At 44.6% G+C, this 26,121-nt stretch overlaps 3 protein-coding genes across 4 annotated transcripts in view; all 3 read left to right on the top strand.

The window, feature by feature from the left end:
* Nucleotides 1-26,121, top strand: part of LOC119129646 (C-type mannose receptor 2-like) — a 902,042-nt gene that overhangs the window by 291,006 nt on the left and 584,915 nt on the right. The window lies entirely within an intron of this gene.
* LOC119128128 (RAS guanyl-releasing protein 2-like) lies at nucleotides 939-13,208 on the top strand. Of its 2 annotated transcripts, none has more exons than XM_037260310.1 (17): nucleotides 939-1,284; nucleotides 5,221-5,323; nucleotides 5,612-5,714; nucleotides 5,780-5,836; nucleotides 5,909-6,040; nucleotides 6,211-6,361; nucleotides 6,454-6,627; nucleotides 7,845-7,961; nucleotides 8,022-8,303; nucleotides 8,373-8,447; nucleotides 8,513-8,632; nucleotides 8,708-8,823; nucleotides 8,893-9,034; nucleotides 10,628-10,664; nucleotides 11,303-11,461; nucleotides 11,906-11,967; nucleotides 12,583-13,208. In XM_037260310.1, exons 2-16 carry the CDS (start codon nucleotides 5,254-5,256, stop codon nucleotides 11,962-11,964), a joined length of 1,794 nt encoding a protein of 597 aa, XP_037116205.1. In that variant the 5' UTR covers nucleotides 939-1,284; nucleotides 5,221-5,253; the 3' UTR covers nucleotides 11,965-11,967; nucleotides 12,583-13,208. The 2 variants fall into 2 exon arrangements, with proteins under 2 accessions (XP_037116205.1, XP_037116204.1); XM_037260309.1 differs by having other exon boundaries at nucleotides 940-1,284; nucleotides 8,510-8,632.
* The window catches only part of LOC119128075 (neurexin-2-like), a 250,844-nt gene continuing 238,630 nt past the window's right edge, over nucleotides 13,908-26,121 (top strand). Inside the window, exons 1-3 of the mRNA XM_037260157.1 lie at nucleotides 13,908-13,959; nucleotides 14,030-14,098; nucleotides 14,419-14,502. The gene's annotated coding sequence lies outside the window, so the exon portion shown is untranslated. The remainder of the gene's footprint in view (nucleotides 13,960-14,029; nucleotides 14,099-14,418; nucleotides 14,503-26,121) is intronic.

Raw genomic sequence — 26,121 nt, 5'->3', positions numbered from 1 at the left:
AGAAACTTGGTCATCCGGGAGAGACTCGGAGTAGAGCCGCTGCTCCTCCACGTTGAGAGGAGCCAGATGAGGTGGCTCGGGCATCTCACCAGGATGCCTCCTGGACGCCTCCCTGGAGAGGTGTTCCGGGCATGTTCCACCGGTAGGAGACCCTGTGGACGACCCAGGACGCGCTGGAGAGACTATGTCTCTCAGCTGGCCTGGGAACGTCTTGGGATCCCCTGGAATGAGATGGATGAAGTGGCTGGGGAGAGGGAAGGCTGGGAGTCCCTCCTAAAGCTGCTGCCCCTGCGACCCAAGCCCGGATAAGCAGAACAAGATGGATGGATGGATGGATGGATGGATGGATGGATGGATGGATGGATGGATGGATGGATGGATGGAATTTGCATTTTTTCAGAACAGGACGTGTGTGTGTGTGTGTGTGTGTGTGTGTGTGTGCGCCTGTGTGCGTGCGTGCGCGTGTTCCGAGTTTTCTTTTTTTTAACAACTATGGAAATTGTAGATTCACACTGAAGGCATCAACATTTGTGATCAAGAAAATACTTTGCCTTGTACAAAATCATTTTTTCAATAGTCAACGTCACACCACGCTTACTTTGCCAGCTACGTTTTCAAGTCGTCTTTCACTTTCACTTTCACTTTGTGATAAAGGTGGACTTTGGTATGCTACGTTCACGAAAATCAGAAATATGACAATTATTATATTAGTAGCGTTTGAAAAAGAAGTCAACCCGCATTGCGACTAAAAGGTTTTTTGTTACGGCTTTTAAACATGTTATTGATTCGTTTGATGAGTTGGACGGGCTGCACGTGACTCACAAGCACGCAGCGGCCGCTTGGCGCGGGGTATTGACGTGACGCCGCCAAGAGGCGGGACCGCGGAGCTGCAATGCGAGCTGCACACACACACGCACGTACGCGCGCACACACGCACACGCACACCACACAGCTGGAGGAGAGGAGTTGGCACGCTGACTAGATGACTGCAACGGCTGACACGCATCCTCGTGTGATCGCTCCTTTTTGCACCAAACGACAACATGCGATAAAAAAAAAAATATATAGTATATATATATATATACTATATAGATTGCTTTGGCCATTTCTAACCACACGCTGCAGGCACTTCTGATAAGTTTAATTTCAAGCGCCTTTAGCTAAAAGATCGTCTTTTTCTTTTGTCTTTTTCTTTGGGGAGGAGCGAATGTCCCTGCTCACTCCACAGTTGGTATCAATGTTCCGGCTGCACACGAAGGGCATGGGAACTATCTTCTTCTAAAGGTAAGAGGCGATTTTTTTATTTTTTTATTTTTACTTCCAGATGGACTTTTAGGAGTAAACGACAATCTAGCGACTTGAAACCGCCGCATTAGTGATCGTGGGAATAAATTGCGGGTTGAATTCGAGCAGAATAGTCCACTAGTCTCGCTCAGCAGCCCGATTGGTGTGTTGCCACTGCCGCACAGAACTACACGGCGACATTCCACACAAACACCCGAGAGCATGGAGGAATGCCGGGCCGTAAAATAGACGTCACAGTGACTTGAATACGTGTGGAAAGTGTGTAACTTGAATATGTGTGGAAAGTGTGTAGCTTATTCGGCACCACTTGCATGCAGACTGCAGTTGTGATGAGGACCCAGCAGGGGATTTGAAAAACGTTTGGGTGCCATTTCTTCCCTTGCAACATCTTCGCTCACCGATGTCAGAGCAGTGGGATTGAAGCGCTAATCTTTAGTCTTAAAGTCTTAGCAGCTGCAGGAAGCATACCCCATTTTTTGGGTGCATTTGATTAACAAGACACTCTTATTGAGCAAAATGAGTCATTCATAAATGGTCATGATCAAATGCAAAAGGTGAAGCGGTGCCATCTTTTTTTCTTCTTCCTGCCGACTAGTGCTGCAGCGCAATAACTTGAGGCTGCCCGTGATATTAACATCACCTCCGGCTTACCGCCTCCACCTGCGCCGCCCGCTTTGCACTTATCGGGCTCTCGGGCCCTAATTGGCTCCATTGTTGCCGCTTAATGCCAGAAAATACAAGCGGAGGAGGGAAGAGCGGAGACAAGTGAGAGCAAACGACTCAATCAGCTCATTTGCTGACCTTATGGGAGCTTTGGCTTTCATTGGTCAAAAGGGCAGCGGCTGTGGAATTGGTTTATCAGCACTGCTCACTGCGAACAAGACGAGGTGGAACAAAGAAAGTGCACGAGTGAGATGGAACTTGAGGATGAGGTGATGCGTCTGAGTTGAATGAACTCTGAAAAGTCTCACTGATGTGAAAGGCTTGCAATTCTTGCATGGCTTTGAGGGTTGAAGAACAATAACAGGAGCTAACAGGTGGGTTGGCTTAAATGAAACTCAGAATTCAAACGAAACTAGCTTTGCATGACTTTTTCTGTTGTACGATATCTTTTATATTTCGTTTTATTAAATTTGCTGCAAATGATATATTTTACTTCTGTTTAAAAAAATATTATGTTGTATATTTTTATTTCCTAAATTTGCTACAAATGATATATTTTACTATTGTCTAAGAAATACCATTGAAGCCCTCCTGCCCAAAAAACACATTTTTTAATTTTATTTTTTAAATACAGCAAAACATAAAACAGAATTGGCTGTGCATGCTCAGTCCAAAAAAAAAAAAAAAACACTTTCCAGGTCATTCTGAGATTTATCCTCCTGTGATGACAACAAGAGCTTATCCAAGCATAAAATGGTGAAGAAACACAGAAAGTTAGATAAGCAAAGCCACGGCTAGCGTGCTTTGCAATTCACCTGGGATCCATAACTCTTAATGGCTGTCAAAAAAAGGCAACAGTGAACATTTCCTCTCACGTTTGTGAGTGCAATTTGTGGATTCCAGCAGGAACAGGAAGCGACCTTTATGACTTAAGCATTGCAGAGCAGGCAGAAAACGACTGAAATCTTGAACAGAGTAAAAAAACAACAAAAAAACAAACCATACTGTATGTGCACATTTCACATTTGTTCTTCTACACAACTCCAAGTGCAGTCAGAGTTTCACAAAGGAAGTTGTGATCAAAAAGAGGAAGTGAGAACGCAAGTCTTTTACATTGCATCCATACTACCCGTGTCAACACGCACACACGCACGCACACGCGCGCACACGCACACACACGGACGCAAGGGCACGCCTTTCCTGTGTTTGTTGTGGAGCAAAGAGTCAAAGGAAAGAAGTCTGAGCAGGAAGCGGAAAACAAAAGCCTCACACAGTCACCCATTGTCAGCAACGCATCGTCTCGGGCTTCACAGTTTGGATTCGTGGGCGTGAGCTCGATGCTGGTTTGGGTAGAGGCGAGCTGTAAAAAGCAGCTTAAACAAAGCAAATTTATTCTTGCCAACGAATCCATTATTCCGTCGATTAATCGAATAGCGCATACCGTTTTATTTGACTTAAAATTGCATTTGTATTGTTTAATGATTAAAAAATAAATAAGAGGGCTGAATCACCAAACTTTTAAAACTGGCTAATGGTATGGTTGTAGTTTTACAAAGTAAAAGCAGATATTTGCAAATGTCTTCTTTTGATTAAACGCAAATGATAATCAGTTTTTTTTGCATGAATGAATAAAAAAATAATAATCAATAATTACTTTTGAGCTGATATTAGAGGATTGGGACAATTCTACGGTAAAACGGCTCTAAACGATAACTCGGTTCTTCAATTAGTTGTCAATTAATTTGATAATCGATTACTAGTCGATTAATCGGTACATTTTGACAGCTCTCATAGTCAGCCCTTTATCCGTCTTCGTTCACATCATTCAGCAGGCCAGGCCTGACTTTTATTTCAGAACCAGGTACATACCGAAGCTCTTGGCCATCCAACACCTACGAGAAGATCAACATCTGCGGCAAATCAATAGCCACACACGTGAACATCAAGTATTTACGTACCGGACTTAAAATGAGCCCATTATGGGTCATCGACCGAGGCGCGTTTCCATCTGTCTCATGTTACTCGTTGGTCTCTTTAGTAAATCAAATGAGTATTTTGTATTTAGTGGGGCGGTGCAGAAAATCCAGAGCTGAAGTGACATTTTCCAGCCGGGTCGCAGATGGCGCACAGCCAGACCGGACCTGTCAAGATGCCTTTACTCCCCATCCCACCGCTCTCTATAATCTGCCGGATCGAAGGACTTGACTTGCCATCACCAGGCAACCGCGCAAGACGCAAAAAAACTCCCCCGCTGCGTGCGACCTGTCGTACGGCAAGTGAGGGCAAAGATGCCAAATGCTGCACAAAGAGCAAAAGGAGCTTGGCGACAGTTTGTTCTGAGGAACGGTTGACTAGATTCAGCTCACCGTTGCCGCAATGATCGACACATTGCAGCCATCTTCTATTAACTTTAAAAAGAAATTGTGACAATCATAATCTACCGATCAAACCTGTGCACCATTGATTTGAAAAAAAGTGCATTCATTTGTTGGTGTATGGGGAATACGAGTTTATTGTCTCCTTTTAGCGATTTGCCCGCAGAGGCGTGCACGTGTGTGTGCGTGCGTTCGCAAGCCGCTGAAGCCTGTAATTGAGTGTGTCCTCCCCCTGCTCTGCAGCAAAGATGGCACAGTGGAAGGCTTCATTGCGCCACACATGGCCAGACACCGGGTGGGGGTGGGGGTGTTGGTCGGGGGGGCATCTTCAGGATTGACATTGCAGTTGCCATGGTTCCCACAGACGAGCATACCTGTGCCGCCAACATACCGTTGCAACGTAGCATCGAGCTCGTTCGCTTATACCACAGGTGTCAAACTCAAGGCCTGGGGGCCAGGTACGGCCCCCCACATCTTTTTGAGTGGCCCGCGAAGACAAATCGTGCATCAATATCTTTTTTTTTGGGGGGGGAAATATTTGACCAGCCTTTACTCGTCTGATTTGAAAACGAGTTATTTGTCAGTTTGCTTTGTAGCTTTTACTGTATCTAATATGAGGTGCTGATACATTGATTTGGGTTGACAGTCATAATGGACCTCCGAAAGAAGCAATGCGGCCCGAAAAAAAAAAAGAGTTTGACACCCCTGGCTTATACGATTCTCGTGTGTATACCGCAGCTGCTTTGGAGCAAGATAATAGCTTTCGGTTTCCTGTCCTCGGAGCTTGGCGATGATCAGTTTTTCCCAACGAACCGCAAATTCATATGGTGCGAGTGGTCAGAAAGTGAAGCCATTTAACTTTGTATTGTGTGTATAGTGTGACACGCGAAGGAGGGAGGGGGCGGCGGTTATGGAGCCCGCCACGTCTGAGCAGTCGACCACCGTGGACGACCTGGTGGAGGCATGCATCCGAGCCTTTGGTTTGTCATTTCAGCCATTTATTTATTTGTTTGTTTGTTTGTGCCTGGTGGAGGCGGGCATCCAAGCCTTTGGTTGGTCATTTCAGCCATTTAAATCTATTTATTTATTTATTTACTTATTATGTATATTATTTATGTATTTAATTTAATTTTAATTGACTATTTTTTCATTATCATTCATTCTTTATTATTCTTTATTTTTAATTTATTTTATTTTTGATTTAATTAAAAAAATAAAAAAATAAACGGTGTGAACATTCAAAAACCTTCCGTTCGTTTTTGTTTTAGATGAGAAAGGGGCGTTGGGGGACCCTTCGCTGGTGCGTATGTTCCTCATGATGCACCCTTGGTACATCCCGTCGACTGATATGGCCGGCAAGTTGGTGCATAAGTATCCTATCAAAATATCCAGCAAGCTTGAAGCATGGCAGGTTTTCCCCTTGACTCTTTTGCCAGGTCTCAAGAGGAAGGCTGCACAGCAGAGCACCGAAGCAAAATTTGCCATCTCGTCAAGTGAGAAACAATTTTTCGTTTGCGCCGATCGGAGTCTTTGCAAAAGAGTAGCACGGCGTTTACGCTCCACAGGTATTGGATCTCTGAGTTTCCCGCCGAGTTCAATCTGAACCCGGAGTTGACCGAGCAGATGAAGGACTTCAAAGACCTCCTGAGCACAGAGGGCAACGAGCGCCAGAGCCAGCTCATTGACATCGAGAGCGTGTAAGCCACAAAATGTTCTACATCCGTCTGTCTGGTTTTCTTTTATCGTTCTTGGCTCGTAAAAGCTCGTAAAATATTTGCCGCGACCTCAGCGGCCCTACAGCGGTCTGCACGAAGGAACTTGGAGCATAAAACAGCAGGCAACATGAAATCCTTGCGCTTGCCCTCAGGCCGTCTTACGAATGGAAGCGTCAGGTGACCCAGCGTGTCCCGTCCGTGTCCAAAAAGAGGAAAATGTCCTTGCTCTTCGACCACCTCGACTCCTGTGAACTAGCCGAGCACTTGACCTACTTGGAGTACAAATCCTTCTGCAAGATTCTGGTCAGCTGAGCCGGCCCCGTCGTCATGAGGTGGGATTGCGCAATCGACCTCGGTTTGATCTCATTCGCGGGTGTGTTTTTTTTTTTTTTTAGTTTCAGGATTACCACAGCTTCGTGATGCACGGCTGCACGGTGGACAACCCCGTGCTGGAACGTTTCATCACGCTTTTCAACAGCGTCTCCCAGTGGATCCAGCTCATGGTCCTAAGCAAGCCCACGGCGCCTCAGAGAGCCTCGGTCATCTCGCACTTTATCAGAGTCGCACAGGTCCGTCTTTTTATTTTCCCTCGAGCTCCTTTTGTACACGTGTCCTAAATCATCTTAGTCCCATCTCCTTATACGGTGCTCCTGATTGGACGGAGCCTCGTCATCCTTTCAGCTCTTCGCTTTGCTGTCGTTGATACGGCTCCAGCTGATGCTATCGTTTCCTTCGGTCTCGTCATTCTGTTTCGCCATCTGCTCGTATGTCTTCCTCTTCATCTGACGTTAAGAATGTTCCAGAACGATGCCACATGTTGTTAAAAGCCTTCCAGTTTAAAGAGCTTTTCGACTGTTTTTTTCCAAGGGACCAAGACCATTATGACCAAGAAGCAACTCGGGGACCACTGCTTTGGCGGAATATTATTTGATTATGCAGCAAAGGAGGATAGACCTATAACAGGCTATTTATTTGCATCTAGTCTTGTCTATTTTGGGAATATCAGCTACATTTGATGTAATTTGGATGGGTAAATGATTCACAGAATTCGCTGGGAAATTAATCAAGTCTATAATAATAAATAATAGTTGATATTAAATCAATTTTATTTAAAATTGAATATGTTTTGAATTTTTTAAAAAACAACTATCTCTCTTTTTTAATTATTTTTTTTAGAAACAATGATTTCCCAATTTCACGGACCACCTGCAATACCGCTACGGACACCTAGAGGGCCACGAACCACCAATTGACAATCAGTGGCCTATTAGAGGGTTTGGTGGAACACACGCTGGGGCAAAAATGATTTTGGAGTTGATTTCATTTGAGCAGGAGGGAGCACAAAGGGAAACAAGAGCCTGAACATTTCTCTCAGCTTTCCCTCAGGCTGCAATTGTCGGGTTGCATATTCGCTGCAGGTAGCTTCGGAACACGCACTCCGAGCAGGTACAAGGGCCAATGCAATCTCTCGAAAACGGAATCTCGTTGGGTCCGTGTTTGATAAGGTGCTCGGTAAACGGCGGGACCGCCTTCCGCTCTGTTTGCAAACGAGCGACCCGAATGAGTTGATCCTCTCTCGGGTGGGGCGGACCTCCCACACAGCTGCCAGCAGATTGATTTTGCAGGCTGAAGGGCATCACGGGCCCCCGCGGCGAGCCATTCACAACCCGTTACGACTTTGATGCCGCTCCATTAATGCGCAACCTTTTTTTTTTTTTTTTTTTGTCACCCTGCCCCCTTTGAACCTCGTACTGGAGAAGCAACATTGACTTTTTCTCGTCAACAGAAACTGCTGCAGCTGCAGAACTTCAACACGTTAATGGCGGTGGTGGGCGGCCTGAGCAACAGCTCGATTTCACGCCTCAAAGACACGCAGGCGCACGTCAGCGCCGAAACCAACAAGGTGCGTCTCGCTGAAATTCTCCGCCGGTTCCGATGGGGTTATACAGATGATCCTTTTCAGGTTTTCAACGGTCTCATCGAGCTGGTGACGTCATGCGGCAACTACAGCCAATACCGCAAACGCTTCTCGGAAAGCTCCGGCTTCCGATTTCCCATCCTGGGCGTTCACTTGAAGGATCTGATCGCCGTACACGTGGCGCTGCCGGACTGGACCGACAAGGAGAAGACTCGGGTCAACCTGGCCAAAACGCAACAGCTCTACGTCATCCTGCAGGAACTGGCCACCATTCAGAACACGCCGCCCAACGTGGACGCCAACACGGATCTACTCAACCTGTTGACGGTGGGTTGCCGGAGATGCAAAGCCGCCATTTTGCCTTCAGCGGGTTCTCATAAGCACACGTGCTCCCAGGTGTCTCTAGACCAGTACCACACAGAAGAAGAGATCTACCAAATGTCGTTGCAGAGGGAACCTCGCAAGTTAGCGGTAAGCAACGGTAGTTCGAGGTCCAGAAGGTGGAAAAGTCACACGGATGTTTGCGATTGCAGCAGAACTCCAACCCCGCTCCAGCTCCCGACTTGAAGTCCACGTTGATGGATGAGTTGGCAGTGTCAGTCAAGCCGAACGCCGACCCGACAGTCATCAAGAAGCACATCGAGAAAATGGTCGAGGTAATCGGAAATATCGGATAACTTCTCTTTCTTCATCGCTCGCTCGATCATCTCCAACCTTCACGCCCCGCGCAGTCCGTCTTCAAGAACTTTGACACGGACGGCGACGGACACATATCCAGAGATGAGTTTGAAGCCATCAGGAACAATTTCCCCTACCTCAGCAAATTTGGAGATCTGGATAAGAACCAGTGAGCGCCGTTGGTCGGTTCCCTGACATTAGCGAGTTGCGCTAATCCGAGCGCTGCCTCCATCCGCAGAGACGGCAAAATCAGCCGAGAGGAGATGATCGACTACTTCATGAGGGCCAGCTCGCTCCTCAACTGCAAGATGGGCTTCATCCACACCTTCGCCGAGGCCACCTACGTCAAGCCCACCTTCTGCGAGCACTGCGCCGGCTTTGTACGTATTTTTTTTTCTTGATTCCAAATGACTCCCTGACACCTCTGCTTTCAAATTGATTTCCAAAAGGCAGCCCTCTTAGCTCAGGGCCAATTAGACTTGGAGTCAACTTTATTCATCCCTTTAGATTGCTCCCTCAGGAAATTCTGGGTCAAGTCGCTCCCACAAAAATAGTACAAAAGTGAACGTTGCGCATAAATAACAAACAAAGAAGAGAGTAATAAATAAATTGCATAACATAGATAAGAATAGTAAGGAAGAAATGAGTAACAATAATCATAAAGAAGATAATTGCAGGTCAATTATTATTTTTTATTAAGTGCAGTAGCTTTTTGCAATTATGTGGAATGGTTAGTTTTTTTCAGACGTAAACTCAAGAGAACATTGCACACAATAAGCAAAGATGAGCGTAATCAATAAATAAATACATTAATTAATGAATTAAAAACAAATAAATAAAAATAAATAAACCATATATATATATATATATATATATATATATATATATATATATATATATACCGTAATTTTCGGACTATAAGTCGCACCGGAGTATAAGTCGCACCAGCCATAAAATGCCCAAAAAAGTGAAAAAAACCCATATATATGTATATAAATCGCTCCTGAGTATAAGTCGCCCCCCCCACCCAAACTATGAAAAAAAAACGCGACTTATAGTCCGAAAATTACGGTATATGAAAGTAATAGATAAATTGCATAGCATAAATAAAGCATTAAGTAAGAAATAAATAACAACAACAATAAAAATAAGAAATAATAGTTCTTTGAGTTCACAACCTGGCTAGAGCGCAAATTGTATGCAAGATGACGTATTTGTGGCCCTTGACATTTGCCGTGCAAGCGAGTGGGCTCTAACAAGAGCATTGTATTCCAAAAGGGCACGTTTTGGATTTGGCAGGAGACAGCGCTTCTCCAAACAGAAGCCGAGCCAGATAAGGACTCAAGTACACGTCAGCGGCGCATCCTCCTCTGCCCCGCTTTCCTTTCGACCAAACAATAATTATGACACATCATTTGCACTTTGCTGGGCGGAAGCAGTTGAGGAGAACATCTTATCATTGCTCTGCAAAAGGCAACAGACAAAAATTGAGCGAAACCATTTCTTTACAACGGAAAATTAATGAGGAAAAATAAAAGTAGGTGTGCACGGATGCTAAAGGTCAAAGCTAACCCGTCCTCGCTTTGTTGCCTACTGTGTGTGTTTAGTGTGTGTGTGTGTGTTGTCAAAGTGTATGAAGAGGTCAAGATATTTTCTGCCTCCTCAGATGTTCCAGGGCCCGCGTGTGATCTTGCTTTCATGTCATTGTTCCCCCTGTCGTTCCCCCCCCTACGGCATCCCTCTTGATGTCGTCCGCCTCCGACCGTCCCACCGAGCTCCTTTTTCATGTTCGGCTTCAATCTGTGCTTATGTTTTACCGTGCTGCATTAATTCAGAATATCAAGATGGCGTCCCTAACCTCAAAACTATGAAGATCCAATACAAGAACTCTTCTGTCTGTGTTCTGATCATATTACTCGGCTTTGAGACGTGTTTTAAACTCTAAGACGTCTTTATTTTCTTCTTCTTTGAAGATATGGGGCTTCTACAAGCAGGGCTACAAGTGTAAAGGTAAGATTGACAAATATACACAAACAAGTTAATCAGAAACACCAAGTTGTGATGGTAAAATGAAGCTTCAAATCTGCTTCATGGACTAGTTGCTATATATTTCTAATCCTCTAGATGGCGCTGTTGTTTTAAATAAAGGGGTTTGAGAAGTCAATGTCCTTTTAGCCCAATGTTGAACTGGGTGCGCCATCTAGAGGAGTAAAAAAATACAACTGGTTCATGAAGCTTCATTTTACCATCACGACCACCAAGAACAATTTTACCACTCGGAGCTCTCTAGCGCCCTCTACAGGGACATCATTGAAATGAACAACTTGTTCAACATGTCAGGAACATAATGCTTTCCATTTAACACATGATGGACATGTCCAAATGTCCATCCCCAAATGTCCGTGGTTCAGCCTCCCCGTCGTTTGCGGAGTTGTTGTCGGGTCCAGTGGGCCTGGCCGTGGGTTTGTGTGCCTGCTCCTGTGTCTGCATGACGTGTCGTGCACCCGTCCCTCTGTCTGACCCTCTCTCTCTACCCCTCCCCTGGACTCGTCGCCATCGCCTCTCCCTGCCTCTCCTCCCAACGGCCCGCCCGACGCTCCTCTTGCGAAACCTCTCCCTGCCGCCGTCCCTTCCCTCCATGGACTCAGCCTGCGGGGTCAACTGCCACAAGGCCTGTCGTAGCCGTCTGGCCGTCGAGTGCCGCAAAAGAACCAAGAGCATCAGCCACGAGACGCCGCCCGCTCTCCAGGCCAGATCTTACAGCTTCCCGCCACCTGCCAACCCTCCACCGAACCTCCAGAACACCGGTAAGACCTCCACCGCCACCTGGAGCAGTCACAGGTGGAACTGTCACCCTTACGAAAGTTGAAGTAAAATTCATCTACGTCCGGACTGCCCTCTGGTACCAACAGCACTTCAGTCTCCCTCTCAGCATATGTTGCCTTTGCAAGATCTAGTCCTAAACACAATGGAGCTTCATTTGCAATGGAAATGTAATTGGCTCACTGCGGCGATGCCACCAACACACAATGTGTGTGGGTTTTTTTCATCAGACGCAAGCCAAAGTCTCTGGCACGCCGTGCCAGCTGGCGGCTTTTATGTCGGTGGGTTAAGCGCCGCTGCCGGGCCACCGCTACAAAGTGACAAGATAAACACATAAAAGGCCCACAATGCACTGCCTTTCTTTTTTCTCAATTTGATAAAGCACTCAACCTCGTCTTTATGCTCTGTCTTCTTTGTTTCATGCCCAGCAATTGCCGAGGAGGATTTAGAGGCGGTGGAAGAAGGCATTTTTGATGTTCACCTATAACAGGTGAGACGACGTCACCCTCGTTGGACGGAATGTGACAAATTGTCAAACGCAGAATCAGCACACGTAACACTGAAGTCGTCTAACGTAGCTGGAGGCAGGGTCTTGATGTCACTCAGGAGGCCACGCCCCTTTAGAAGGAACACTGCGGTGTGTGTTCTCGTATTTATTTTAGTGTGTGAATGCTGCACGCATACATGGGATAATACAGCTTTTATTATATCTTATCCTGCTAACTTGTTTGACTTGCTTCTTCATATTTCTTGACTGATTCTCATCATTCCAACTTTAACATATTCCAAAAATGTAAAAAAAATGGCTATTGTTTTTCTCGTTACAAGAACGTATGGTTTCCGACAAGAAACAAAAAATAAAAATAAAATCCACATTAAATCCCAATGATACATTCACCAGAACATATTCATCATTACAAGTGCAAATTAAAAATGTTCAACTCTTTCAAGTCTCCTTGAGAATGATTTCCAACATTCCAAAACATCCCCAAAATGACACTTTTTTTAAAACCACATATGGCAATTGATTTTTTTTCAAACAATAACTGAATAACATCTTTAATAGTATTTTCCTTATGTTAAAGTTTGTCTCATTACTTTGCAGGCATCTTGAAGTTAGCTGACGAAACAGCTCAGAGAAGTCATAGGACAGAACTCACTGCTCCCACCCAGTGGTCGCTTACCGCTACTGCAACACTTGCAACACCACCTTCACTGGCCTCCATTGACATGCCAGTTCGTGTTCGAGGAACGCAAGTGCAAACTGTCGGTGCGGTGGCCCAAGTGTGTGACCCACGAACCAAGTTAGATTTGTGTCACGTGTCCCTCAACATCCCCGTGTTTGCAGAAACAAAAAAAAAAAGGACCGGACAACACTTTTTGATGCATCTCGTATTTGCTGCGTGTTTGTTGTTGCACGTCCATTTTCTCTGTGAAAAAAAAAAAAGAAGCATTTTGTTTCCCCACAGAGACTCTTTCAGCCATCAAGCGCCATATTGTGAACATCTGCTCTGCTCTTTCCTCTGTGAATCGCTTCAAAAGCTGCTGCTGCCTTGATGAAGAATATTTGCAATGGCTATTTCTGTTCATTTATCTTCCACTGCAACCTCAGCCTAATAAGAAATCAGATTCAAGTTTTTTTTTGTGTGTTCACCTCCTTGTCTGTGCAACGGTGTTTGTCCACTGCCCGTTAGCGCAGAAGAATAAAAAGAAACGCTGATGTCATCATAACAGGTTGTTTTTTTTCCTCTGTAATTATTATGTAAAAATCAATGAGGGTGTTTTCCCCTCCGTGAGGGTTGATATGATGAAGACCCACAAGCGAAGGCATGTTGTAAAGCTGCCTCTCCGACCTAATACTCGTTTGGATTGATCTCCTTTGCACTTGTAAGCGTGCGGCCACCTCCAACGAGAACACCCAATATCTCCTTTAGCCGCTCGATTAATAGCCCTCCGATCCTCCTCCTTCCCCCGCCGCCATTCAACTGCATCAACGCCTCCCTTGCGTCACAGCCGTTCACAGCCTGCAGCGTATTATCGATCTAGGAAAAAAAAAAAAAAAAGCTTTGGAAATAAGTGAAATTGAACAGCGTGCCATGCTAATTACGTCCTGATGACAGCGGGTTATTTCTAACCTCACATTGATAGCTGCCGCTCGCTGAGACCTTGATTGCGAGGAAAGATTTTGACCTTAATAGCGCCAATTCATTTAAGCAAATGTGTCGTTTGACCGCTGAACACATGGAAGTGGACTATCAGAAAGAAATTTGCCAGAAGACTATATGTGCTGCACAATGTGTGTTAAACGTTTGTGTGGATCATGTCAATTTTTGGCTACAATATCGATTTACCCCACGCTCCCACCAGTAACTGAACGCACCTTGACACATGATTTAAATTAGCTGTCAACTGTCAGCTAGCCACTATGTAACCTGTATTAGCTGTGTTGTTTGGGGGAGAAGCTAAGATACCCCGCCACCAGGTCAGTTGCAAATATTATGACTATTCCCACCATAATGCCTGCTTCTACTGAAACTTTTTTTTTCTTACAGCTTTTAGAACCGGTCTGTTTTTGTGCTGGAGACCTTTTTATGTATGCTAATCCTAAATCCAATGAACTGGTGAGTTTCCGAACACTCGTTAGCCACAATGCTAACATAAGCTAACGATAATGTGTATTCCCAGGATATTGTTGACTTGATTGCTTTATGTATTTAATTTCCCTTTATGACAAATCAAATAATCTTGTCTTTTCTTATCTCAATTATACTAAACTGCTTATGAATAGCATGTTATGTGTGTATTCAAAACATGACCTTGTGCTTTGAAATGGAACATCTGAAGGTTAAGTAAGAATTGTACAAGGCAAGTGCTAGCTTATTGTTAGCATCTTGTTATCTTTGGCTTGAAATTGATTTACGATGCTGTTTGGTCCATGCAGGTCAGATGTCCTATTTTGAGACGCCAATGAAGGCAAGGAGCCTAAGGATGCCCTTCTCTGTCAACAACTTCAGCTCATAGTCTGGTAGGAGGCTCTGCTGCCTGTTTCTTTCTTCTCCCACAAAAGTCAACCCCAAAATGTCAAAACTTAAAAAAATGGGAAAACTTACTTAACAGTGTGTTTTAAACTTTAATCTACCAAGTACTATTTACTATGAAAAATAAGTTCATAACAATTGCTCAGCTACGTGAGGGATTATTTTTATTATGTAGTTATATTCTTATGACACCTCGACCCCCAAACCCTCAGTTTTCTTTTGCCCCTTGTCTTTCCCCACCACTTTGCAATATATTTCCACTCAAACTGAATAGGCTATGAAGTTCTCATCTTTATTTACTGTCTCTGCCTTCTAGTTGCCAAACCCAATTCTTCTGTTGCAAACTATTTGCATTACATTGTAATACAGTAACATGATAAAATAATTACTCGTTACAATCAGCACATTTTAAGCACTCAAACGAATCAAATGTTTTAAAACGAGAGCCTTGGCCTTTTGACCCCTGACTAAATACCTAGGTGCATTTTGGCGGTTGTGACTAAGAGTGACCACTTGGTGGCAATGTTGAGCCGTGCCAGTCACTGGAGGAGGACCAGTATGTGTTCAGTCACATCACAATGCAGATGAAAATAACTTGTCTATGAAATCAAACATGCTGCACGGATTGCATTCATATTTGCTTTCAATACTGTACAATGGAATCTTTTTTTTTTTTTTTGCTGCTTTTGTGTCCAACTGACCTTCATCCCTTGCTCAATTTCAAACTTGACAAAGACGTTCACACAAGACCTGTGAGGATAAGCAGATGACGCACATGCTTAAAGCGACATTGCCCACGTTAGAGATTTGGGTCGCTTTTACGTCGTCACGTACAAAAGCCTCACAAACCCAGAAGAAGATTTCTGCGTTCATCTGCATAACCCACCTCGACAGCGGCAGCCACAGACGAGCAGCGAAACTAAGAGATGCCTCGTAATGGCTCAATTTCAAGGCGGGCACACTCAGGAGTTATCCGAACGGGCCTTTTCCTCTTCCCCGATCAAACATCATCACATATGATGCGTGGCGGGGAGAGAAAAGAAAAATGGAAAACAGAACCTACTTGGATGAAATAAACTGTTGATAGATGCTCACATGGTTGTGGTCAGAGGAGGACTTTGGGGTTTTGGATTTTTGAAATGTGCTAAATAAAGTTGTGTTAGGAGCTGAGACACCGGGAAGGTCCGAGCCCATAGCGAGACAAATAAAAATGAAGTCTAAAATGTGCAAGGAGTCCAGAATTAGTTGTGTGAGCCAAAACATTTTGGACCAACTGGAGACACTTGAAGGAGGATCGGCTTACTCCAAATTAAAATCCATTTAGCAATCCAGCCGAGATGTAACAAACACACGCCTTACAATTTCCAAGTGCTGCTGCAAAAGGACAAGCTTTACTTTAGGCAGTAGATAAAATGCTAAAAAATAAATGTAATAACAATTTGCCGCTCCGCTTTAAAATCACTGTCCAATTTTAAAACCCGACTTGAAGACTGTTTGCTTAAGATAAGACGCCAGGCGGCCCAAGTCACCAGGGTGACACGCGTACAAGCGCCCCGGGACCAAACACTGTTATCTGTTCATATTCAGCCAAATGCTTCAGGACTCTTCAGGTGGCACTTGACAGTGCAGATGGACAATGACCTGAAACTTACTACCAAAGAAAGAAAGAAATGGGCGTTTTGTGACTCGGAGCTCGTTCAAACGTAACAATCCTGACAGAGAAAATGTCTTCTCTTCTCCGCACCTCGCCAGTCTGGACATTTACTCTTAAAGCCTCCCGAGATGCGTATCCTCAGGCTTTCTCGGGACCTTCATAAAGCGAGATCGGTCCGCAGGTCTTGCGTCTCTTTTACCGGCCGCCTCCCTACGCTGGCAGCCTTGCTTTTAATTGCTTTGAAGCGCAGCGCCCACCGCGGGGAGCTCAACAAGATGTTTTACAGAGCTTTGGGGAGCTTGACTATTAATAAATAAAACCTCCCTTGTCTTCCTCCCTCACTTTCTTCGTGGCAGCCGAGAGGCTACAAAAGGTGTATCCACTTGAGTAGCCCTCATCAAAATGCTAATTATCGCTTCAAAGTAGCTTAGCAACATAGTGGCACATAGCATGTTAATTCCTCGTCGGAAACTTTTTAAGACTTTTTTTTTTCTTCTTTTTCAACACAAAAAAGGATTTTGGTTTTAGGAGTCAGCATTTAAGGTGCTCCGTTTTGCTTTCATAGCTCCACGGACCGTAATGGCCGCTTTGTGCTCCGAAGGTGCCTATGGCTAGCGGTAGCGCTCGCTAGCTGACTCCATGGCATTTGTTTCTTCAGTCAAAACCTTCCCGAATAATGGCCAGACAATGTGGCCAATTAGATGTCGTAAAACACACACGCACTTAAAAGGTAGGGCAAGATTGATCAAGTCCTGGATAAGTGATAGAGGAATTGATCATGGCCGCACGTGGCAGTGGAACAACGGCGATAAGGTTGTCTAATGAGGATGGATAGCTGGACGGGATCAGCAGATATGCGGGCAATCACTCAGTCTGGTTTGTGTAAAAAAAAAAAAAAAGTCTTTTTGGACAGACGGACGGATTGATTAACATCCTTCCTAGTTTGGTTGCCATAGCTACCAAGCCACGTGTATAGAGATCTTTGAACATGTCCTATCTTCTGCTCTGGTCATTGTTTTGATTTCTCTTGAAGATGTAACACTTAAATCAATTTGTTTGCTCTCTACTCGTGCATGTACAATGACAATTTAAATCCATTTAATTTCATTCCAGCTATTTTGTTTTAATATTTATTTTTAAAAATTATTTTTATGAATTTATGTATTTTTCTCTACAGATAAAAGGTAAGCAAGATGCTAAATGGAGACAACTTGTTTTTGAACATATTATCCCATCCCCTATGTTTTATGAAAAAAAAGAAAAAAAAAACCCAACCCTTCAGCAATTACGCTATTAGGCTAACGACACGGGATGGTAACATTCCCGAAAGAAACTTCTTTTAATAGGCTTCTCGACCTCAACCGGTGGCGTCGTTTGTTTAGAACATTGTAAAGTGTGCTCTTGCCATCTCCCCTGGCTTTGTTTACGAGGGTCTTGCTTTCGCACTGTAATGGGCTCGAATGATTGCATATCATGGACACCGGCGTTCACTACTCTGCCTTATTTTGCACAGGAGGCCATTTGGGTGGCAGCATTTGCCCTGCGCACACCATGTTAATGAGATTGATGTAGCGCGCGCACGCACGCACACACGCGGAGGAAAACAAAATCAATGGTCTTTTGTTAGCATTTATATGGCTTTTGCTCGCCGGTGGCCGAGAGAGTGCCTGCAAAGCCTAATAAAAGCAGAGAAAGGGGGTGTTAGCTGTAACAGCTGATAGCCGTGAAGGCGACCAAGCAATGTTGTCCACTTAGCAAAGGCCATTAAACATCATTCCGCCGCGAAATGGCCTCTTGCATTAACACGCATTCACAACAGTCATAAATGGTTTATCGCCACCTCGGGCCAATCACGGGGTCGCGAGATCCTATCGCCGCCAAACACGCGGACGCTCGGAGCCGTAATCGCTCGTCAAGTCGAGGCCCTCTGAAGCGTTTCGTTTTGCAAATGGGAATCCTTCTAATAGGCCCGGGAAACAAAAGTGAATTTAGGTAGATTTGACGAAATCTTATCTGCCCCCCCCTTTGGCGTGCGAAACTGTGAGTTCTTAACATCCTGATGTGGAGGGAAAGAGAGTGACTGAGCATGAAAGTCAGACATAATCCGAATCTCTTGCTGCTAATCTCTTTGATCCGGGCAAATTTCCTTCCACGGCCGAATCAAAACGTTTTATATCTGTGTGTTTTTTTTTTTTTAATATTTAAGATTTCTCATAAGCGACAAGGTTTTCATTTGCGCACTTTGTCGGATTAGCTCAATTCAAAGCGGCCGCCCGAAATAGAAGCGATGTCTATCGCAGACGTTCCTTCATTCATCTCACCTCATCCAAATTCACGCAAGGCAAGGTTGTCGCCTTTCACGCCGGATCCCCTCTTGCTAAATTATATTTGGACGGATTAGCTTTCTCTCCAATTGGGTATGCTAATCTGGCAGCGCTCTTCCCTCCAGGAGACTCTAAAGAAGGTAAATGGGCAGACGAGACATCATTCTGCCTTTTTGTTTTTTCTTTTTCTTTTCAAACCAGCCACACTTGAGTAAATTGAATACCTGTGCCGTTTTTTAATCCCCCCGCAATCGCCGGTCGCACAACATCTGCAATATTTCAGCGACGGGATCGTCTTGTTTGCCGCTGCTCGGGCAAGGGTGGAGAGCGAGGAGTCTGAAAAGCAATTAACATTCGCAAATGGCGTCAGGGAAGCTATCCGCCGAGGTTAGGCAGTGGCTGAATGTCACCTACTGCCTAAGCTTGCTTCCTTCATTAAACCTTCCCCACAAGGGCAGACACGCTTAAACGCATATTTGCATACAAATGCCGCCCGACGTAACTTTTGCCGCTTGTCCGTCACAAATGTGGCAGTTTAATGACGCTTTATTGACACGGCTGATTCTTTTGGCCCTTTTTTTATGGATTGTTGAGAAATGACGCTTCAAGTTCAATGAGCCTGTTGTCGTTTCAGTGCAAATAAAGGACATAGTGCAGATCCAATTTAACCTTTCAACCATTTATTAGTATGAAGTCGATTGTCATTTATTGTGCGCGATTTGTGACAAATGCAAATTTACAAAGTACCAAACATTAGTTTATCGTTTATTTATTTATTTAATTATTTGATTTGATTTATTATCCAATTAGACCTTTCAACCGTTTAGTAGTATGAAGTCGATTGACATTTATTGTGCGTGATTTGCGATAAATGAGAATTTTATTATTTATATACATTCTAAAGCTTTATGACCTTCCCCTATGACCTTTCTTATACTCAAACTTTAGGGGCTGGGCCTATCAAATATTTTTCACCAAATATTTTTCGCAAAATATATTTTGCATAATATAAAGTTAGCAATGCGAGGTGTTTATATTTGTCCAACTGTAGCTGCCATCGTTATTTTCGACACTGTAGAATCTGTCACTTTCAATGTGTGTGGCTTTAAAAGGTTGGGCTTGGCCTGGTGAGTGATATGGGAGTCAGAATATGAGAATGTAGATTTTATTTTGTGTGTGTGTGTGTATAGTTATAGGGATATTTATTTGAAGATATCAATACATTCTATATCTAGGTCTTTATATTTGCGTACATATCTATATGCATTTCGGAAACTGTTAATGAGGACAGTTGGTTACTATGGAGATAAGCCGTTTGTCACTTTCCAATGATTCCAGTTTTGCAGGGAGGGAGTTTGAGTGATTGACTGTAGACTTTTCAACGATTGCTCTCCTCCTCCTCCTCCTCCCGCCGCTTATCTCCTCGCCGCATCTCCCGCCGCCGCTCGTCGGCAGCACACACAGCCGTGAGCGGAGCTAATTAAATGCTTCTAAGTGAGTCGCCTCGCCTGCCATCGCAAGCCTCGGCAAAAGGTCATCCGACTCACGGGCACGAGGCAGACATTTCTCATGACTGTTTTCCCATTGAGAAATTTAGCAGATTGTTAATTATCAGATTACAAGTTTGCCTTTCTAAAGGCCAGCGCAATACCCCCCCCCCCCCCCGAGTCAGACGAGAGAGAGAATGTGTAGCGAATGAAGACAGCTTTCAGCTTTCGGGCTCCCCCCTCCTTTCGCTTGAGTTGAGGAAAGGACTATGATTTGCTATCAGAGAGGGAAAAGCGAGATAAGCAGACGAGAGGAGCTCTTTCTATCTGACGCTGACCTCCATGCTTCTGTCAGCTGCCATCAGTCCCGACCAACACTGCGCACAAACACACTACGGTTCGCTTCCGATTTGTAAAAAAACAACAAAAAAACCAACATATTTTCAAGTCAAGTTTATTTGTATAGCCCTAAATCACAAGCAGTCTCAAAGGGCTTCACATTGACAATTATTCTCAAAGGATCCCCTGATCTTAAGCTCCCAAAAGGGCAAGGAAAAACTCAAAAACCCCTGCCAGGGGAAAATGAGAAACCTTGAGAAGGGACCACAGATGGAAGGATCCCCCTTTCAGGATCACCAGGTTGAAATGGACGCAGAGAGGGCACAAATAATACATAATATGAAAATCAATGAAAAAAAAAAAGTGGATGTCCAAGTCAGAGCGAAGGGCTGCCGGAGGAGCCCTCTATTATCCTGGCAGTGTCTTCGAGGAGGTCGAGCTGCAGTTCCCCCATCCTGAATTGGCCCACGAGAATCCAGATAGCCGCTGTCAGCTTGGGTGCCACCTAACCACCTCCCTGGCCGGGGGGAGAGAAAACAAACTCCGGCCGAATCGGCCACGACAGGTTAGTTAAAGGCCATATCATAGAAATGTGTCTTTAAGATTAATACCTCTGTCACTTGTGTAATTTGTGTGTCCCAAGCGGCAAAGTGAGACGGAGCACGGCCGCAAATGACACACTGCATCTGCGGTGCTTGTTAGGCTAGTGTGCTCTTTATTTAATTCTTTTTTTTATATATTATCGCTATCGTCACTGTCGCTCAATCGTTGCAAATGAGCCGCCGGGCGCTTGAAATCCATTTTGAGTTGACCCCACATTGCCTCGCAGCTCCGCGTCATGTCCGTCCGTCAATAAATGCATTTACAGGCTTATTAATGGAGCGATGAATTACATCTATCCGCGGTCATTGACGAGCCATCAAAGGAAAGGGAGCAAAATTACAGAACTGTGGAACTTCATTTATGAGTACAGCTCAGTGGTGCTGACTTGAATTGACAGACAATCGGATGCAGGAAGCAAAGAAACGGGAGATGGGTGGGGCCTGCTAGGACCAGGTGAAATGATAGTGACGGGGAGAAAAAACCAAAAGCACAAAAAACTAAAACAGTGAGATTTCCCCCTAATTAAGATTGGACCATATTAAAATATATATTTTCAAGGCAGACTTTTCAAGAATGGAGATAGTAAGGATAGAATAGCCAACTATACAGTATACCTGGCTAGCTCATCTTAACCCTCCAAAAGTGTGTATATGTATATTTATATATCATGCGTATATACAATTCATATATATACTATATAATATTTATAATGTGTATGTATAATTTATATTTTTCTGCAGTTTCAGAGCAGCAACAACTTGCTAGCTCTGTATAGTAACAAACAGCACGTTACAAATAGCTCATGCTACTAGCAGTCATTGCTAACATTGCATTGTTTACAATGGTAATGGCTAATTTGTTGAAGCTAGGTATTTGTTTGCTGTGACAATTCATCACGACACACTTTCGTAATTCCTGCCTGATTAGTAACGTTTGAGAATGGTGAAAGGCTGGGGATTAGCCAAGTAAGGCTACGTTCAAATCTGGTTATTGCTAGTCATGTTATTTATGTTGAAGCTGGATATGCGTATACTGTCACAGTTTATCACTACACTCTTTCATCAAGCCCTTATGAACGGCCATGTTTGAGAATGGCGGAAGGCCGGATATTAACAGAGTAAGGCTACATTGAAATTTTGCTAGCAGTGTTGACACGATAACCCCCCCCCCCTCCCTTACTTTTCGGCCCTCTGATTTATTTCCTGTTCTCTAACCTCACCCCGAATTGGTGATTTGTAACAAATGTGAATAAGAGTCGACGTTATTTGCGGGCCTGCCGGAGGCAACGCTCTCTGTCCAAACAATCCGCCGCCGAGCCAAATAAGTCAATTAACGGGACGAGAGCAACAAATGGACAAAGAGATGGATGTGCTCCTCTGTGGGACCCACACGCAGGCCTAATTTGAGGTAATAAAAGACCCCGTCAAGCGTGACCCCTGCTGCGGAATGGTGGGGGTCGATGGATTGTCTGACTGCTCCGTGCAATTTCGAGTCAATTGCTCACAGGTCCAACGATCTCATCGGCTTGATGTACACAAGGGAGGGGGAGGAGCGGCAATACTTGACGCTTAATGTTCACCTTTTAACCTTTCTTTTGTGCTCGGTGGCTCAATTTGCTCAAATATCAAATCGCGAACGCTTTTGTGCGTCCGTTGCTCCCTCCCGTGGGCGATTTGTGGAACGGGGCGATGGCCGGAGCTCTCCCGGCGTCGGTTGTGTGACGTGATCCGTGGCATAGGGCAGCCAATTAGAAGCATCACGTCACTTTGTTCAAGACTGCGGCTGCCTGCCGGAGGAACACGACGAGGAGGAAACTTCACTCCGTTCAAGGCCGGCCTGGAGTCTCTCGCCGTTACGCTGATGCGAGGACAATCGCGTCTCGCTCGTTGCCATGCCGACCCCGCATCACCTCCACTCCAGATCTACAAATTCCATTTTTTTTTTTTTTTATTTAAAACAAACGACTCGGCAAAATTTGACGAGAGACGTCGCCGCCGCCCTTTGACCGCTCTCCCATAAATCTCTGGCCGTTTTCCACCATTTCCTACCACGAAGCTAATTTCCTCTTCATGCTTCCTTCATTAGCGCCCATAAGCTCCGGCGAATAAGATAATTGAGGGCTTCTTAAGATTTTCGAGGTGACTTTGAGAGGGAGATAGGCTTGACTGTGTGGGTATAAGCTTTGCATAATATTTAATGACCACTCGCGCTCCTCGCACGCGCACTGGCTGTGGTGTCACTATTAATTAATTCCCACTTTGGAGGAGCTGCATATGCACTCGTGTGTCTGAGTGGAGCTTTGACTTGACTGTAAGAAGCAGGGAGGGGGGGGTGTCTCACCTCACCTCGTCTCGTCCGCTTGCATTTGCGCACGCACGCATTCCCCGAGTGGCGACCGGACGGCTTGATTAGCTTGCCACCCGGACGGAGCCGTCCTTGAGTAACCTTATTCTCTGGTTTGCATCATTGCGGAAGGCAGACAAATTCTCACCGGGACAAGCGTCTTTTGGAGCCAATGCTATCGTCTGTAGTGACGGATGGTCGGCTATTTTAAAAAAAAAAAACGACCGCTAGCGCTGACAGCTGCTTGCTATTCCACGTCATCTTTCCCGCTCGCACTCGATTAGCACCTGAACATATCTCCTGGCTAGAAAATTAAGTATTGATCTATTTTTCTCCTTGGTTCCAACCTGACAGCCAATCCTAACACAGTTTCTGGATTTTGATGCCACAATCTGATGGCATTTTCAAATGGGAGTTAGAGAGATGTTAACCATGAGGAGAAAATGTGTAACAATGTCAGCCTTTAATGCATCGGTCCCGAGTTGTCATTTATTTTCTGCTCTGTGCGGGCAAAAAGTGATACGAGCTGTTAGAAAAGTTCCAGGACAAAAATGCCTGTGATTTTGATTGGCCCACTTGCAAAAAAAAAAAAAAATTCCATTAACATGCTAATTAATTTAATTCATAACTCACTAAGCAACAGATATTCAAACACAAATGATGGTGCAACACATGTAGACAGAAAATAAAAAAGTACACAAGCATATATTCTTTATCCTCAATGAAAAATGACTATCATTACTACTACTTTGCTAGCCTCTTAAACGGTTAAAAAAAAAAAAAAAAAATCTCAAGTATTTGTCCCGGATAACCGTCTCTGCATGTATACTCCTCTGCGCCGGATATTTTTTGGGCGAGAATCTACTTTGGGCAGCGACGGCCTCAGCGGGAAAAGCGCAGATTGTTTGTGACGGGCCGCGATGGCATCGGCTCGCTGCTGTCGCGAAGAATTACCGGCGTAAGGAAAGGACCCGCCCGCTTCCTGCCTTATGCGAGTGAAACCGTTGTGAACCTCACACGCTGATGACGATGTTTAAGAAGTGGCGTTGATTGTTATTCAAATGTTCCCGAACCTCAAATCTATTCTGAACGGACGATTTTTGTTCTTCGTGAACCTAGCAGCTTCGACGCCATCGAGGGCAGTAGCAGCTAGATTAGCGTTGCGCTACAGCAGGCGGCTCTCATGACTTATGGTGCCTGACAAGATAAAACAACAAAGCGACCTTTGTTTTTATCCATCATTCCCACTCACCAAAAAAAAAAAAGAGCCTCAGGTTCTACCTTTTTTGTCCATAAAAATCCCACTGAACTTTCACACATCATAAACGAGCACAATGGCGACGATGCCATTTTGTAAGCCGCAAGAAAAGACGCACATTAAAAGACGGCGGCAGAACAGATGGGACGTCGCGCTCTGTTGACCGAGCTCGGACCAACTCCATTTACGCCGTCCGCCGACGGTTCCGCGCAAGGAACGACGAGCAAACGGGGAGATGCTAGCGTCCAATTATTCCGTGTCAGGCAAAAGCTCCTCCTCCGCCCGCCGAGGCGGACTCTATTTGAAGAATTTCAACAGAGCAAGCGGCAAATGCGCTTTCATTGGCGGTGACGGCAAAGAGCCGTGATTGAATGCCGATTTAATGAGCTTTCCTGACCAAGTGCCACCTGTTTTATCCAGATAATTGGATGATTGGCCACCCTTGAACGAGCCAGGCTCGGCCACCCGCTCCTTTCCTTCCCTTTTTCCGCTCACATTACAATCTGCGTATACTGAAAAATGACTCTGCCACTGTAAATTATTCCGCCGTTCGCATATATCCACTCAGGTGCGGCGTCTTTTTTTTTTTTTTTTTTTTTAATACTTCTTCCCCCTAGTGGTTGCCATAGTTGCGGCGCACGCTGTTGCCTGCCTGCTAACTCCACTTCATTTTTCCATAATAGGGCTCAATTAGAGCAAATTAAAAAAAAGTCACCGCCCGCTAATGATACTTTCTCGCCGTCGTAATGTGCCGGAGATCGCAGTGGCAAAGAACTCCCGGCTGCGCCATTTTGTACGACCGCATTCATTTGACACACGGAGGCGTCTCGACCGGAATATTTAATTGTAGCAAAACTTTCAAATCAAACACCAAAATCAATACAGGTGACATTCATGAAGCAGAAGCTGTTTTGGGAACAAAAAAAAATAATTAACACGCAAAGAATTTAAATAGTTTGCGCTCCTGACTCGCATCTTTGAATCTGAACAGGGCGGTTACAGATTAATGGAAGAATTGAGCGCTTAATCCTATCAAAGACTCTTCTGGAAGCCCCCCTCCCTCCCTCCCTCCCTTAATCTGCCTATAATTACACACACCCAACACTTTAGAAACACAAAGTTGACCTCATGCAAATAAAACAACACTCGCTGCCTTCTTGGGCCTTGATACAGATAATCTTGATTATTAAAGATGCGTTGCTTTTTCATGATTACTCTATTTAAGATATAATCTCCGTGTATGTGTGTGTGTGTATATGTGCGTGTGTATAAAATCTCGACAAATGCGGTCCCCTTCCTCAAAAACCATCATATTGCACCAAATTGAGTGGCGAATTTATATTGTAGGACACAATGGAATGATCAGTATCAGTAAAAAAAAAAAAAAAAAACCTGTCCAAGCATTCAATGCACTTTTATGACTGTTGTGATGTATTGCGGCACTCGCACATGTTTGATCGACCTCATAAACGTCTCTAACGGGATAGCTGTTGACCGTAAATCCTAAGTGGCACAGGTAAGCTGAGGAGAAGAAAGAGGAGGAAGAGGAGGACGAGGTGTTTTGTCCTGCTAAAGGGGGCAAACACTCTGGCTAGTAA

Source organism: Syngnathus acus, chromosome 10 (assembly GCF_901709675.1).
Source record: "Syngnathus acus chromosome 10, fSynAcu1.2, whole genome shotgun sequence".
Taxonomy (NCBI): Eukaryota; Metazoa; Chordata; class Actinopteri; order Syngnathiformes; family Syngnathidae; genus Syngnathus; species Syngnathus acus.
This window is presented reverse-complemented; position numbering and strand designations above follow the sequence as displayed.

Bases quoted from the DNA above. Each gene is read 5' to 3' on its own strand.
- LOC119128128 (XM_037260309.1), top strand. From the start codon at position 5,254: ATGGAGCCCGCCACGTCTGAGCAGTCGACCACCGTGGACGACCTGGTG. The intron at 5,324-5,611 runs GTTTGTCATTTC...TTTTTGTTTTAG, and splicing joins GGCATGCATCCGAGCCTTTG to ATGAGAAAGGGGCGTTGGGG. The intron at 8,448-8,509 runs GTAAGCAACGGT...TTGCGATTGCAG, and splicing joins GGGAACCTCGCAAGTTAGCG to CAGAACTCCAACCCCGCTCC.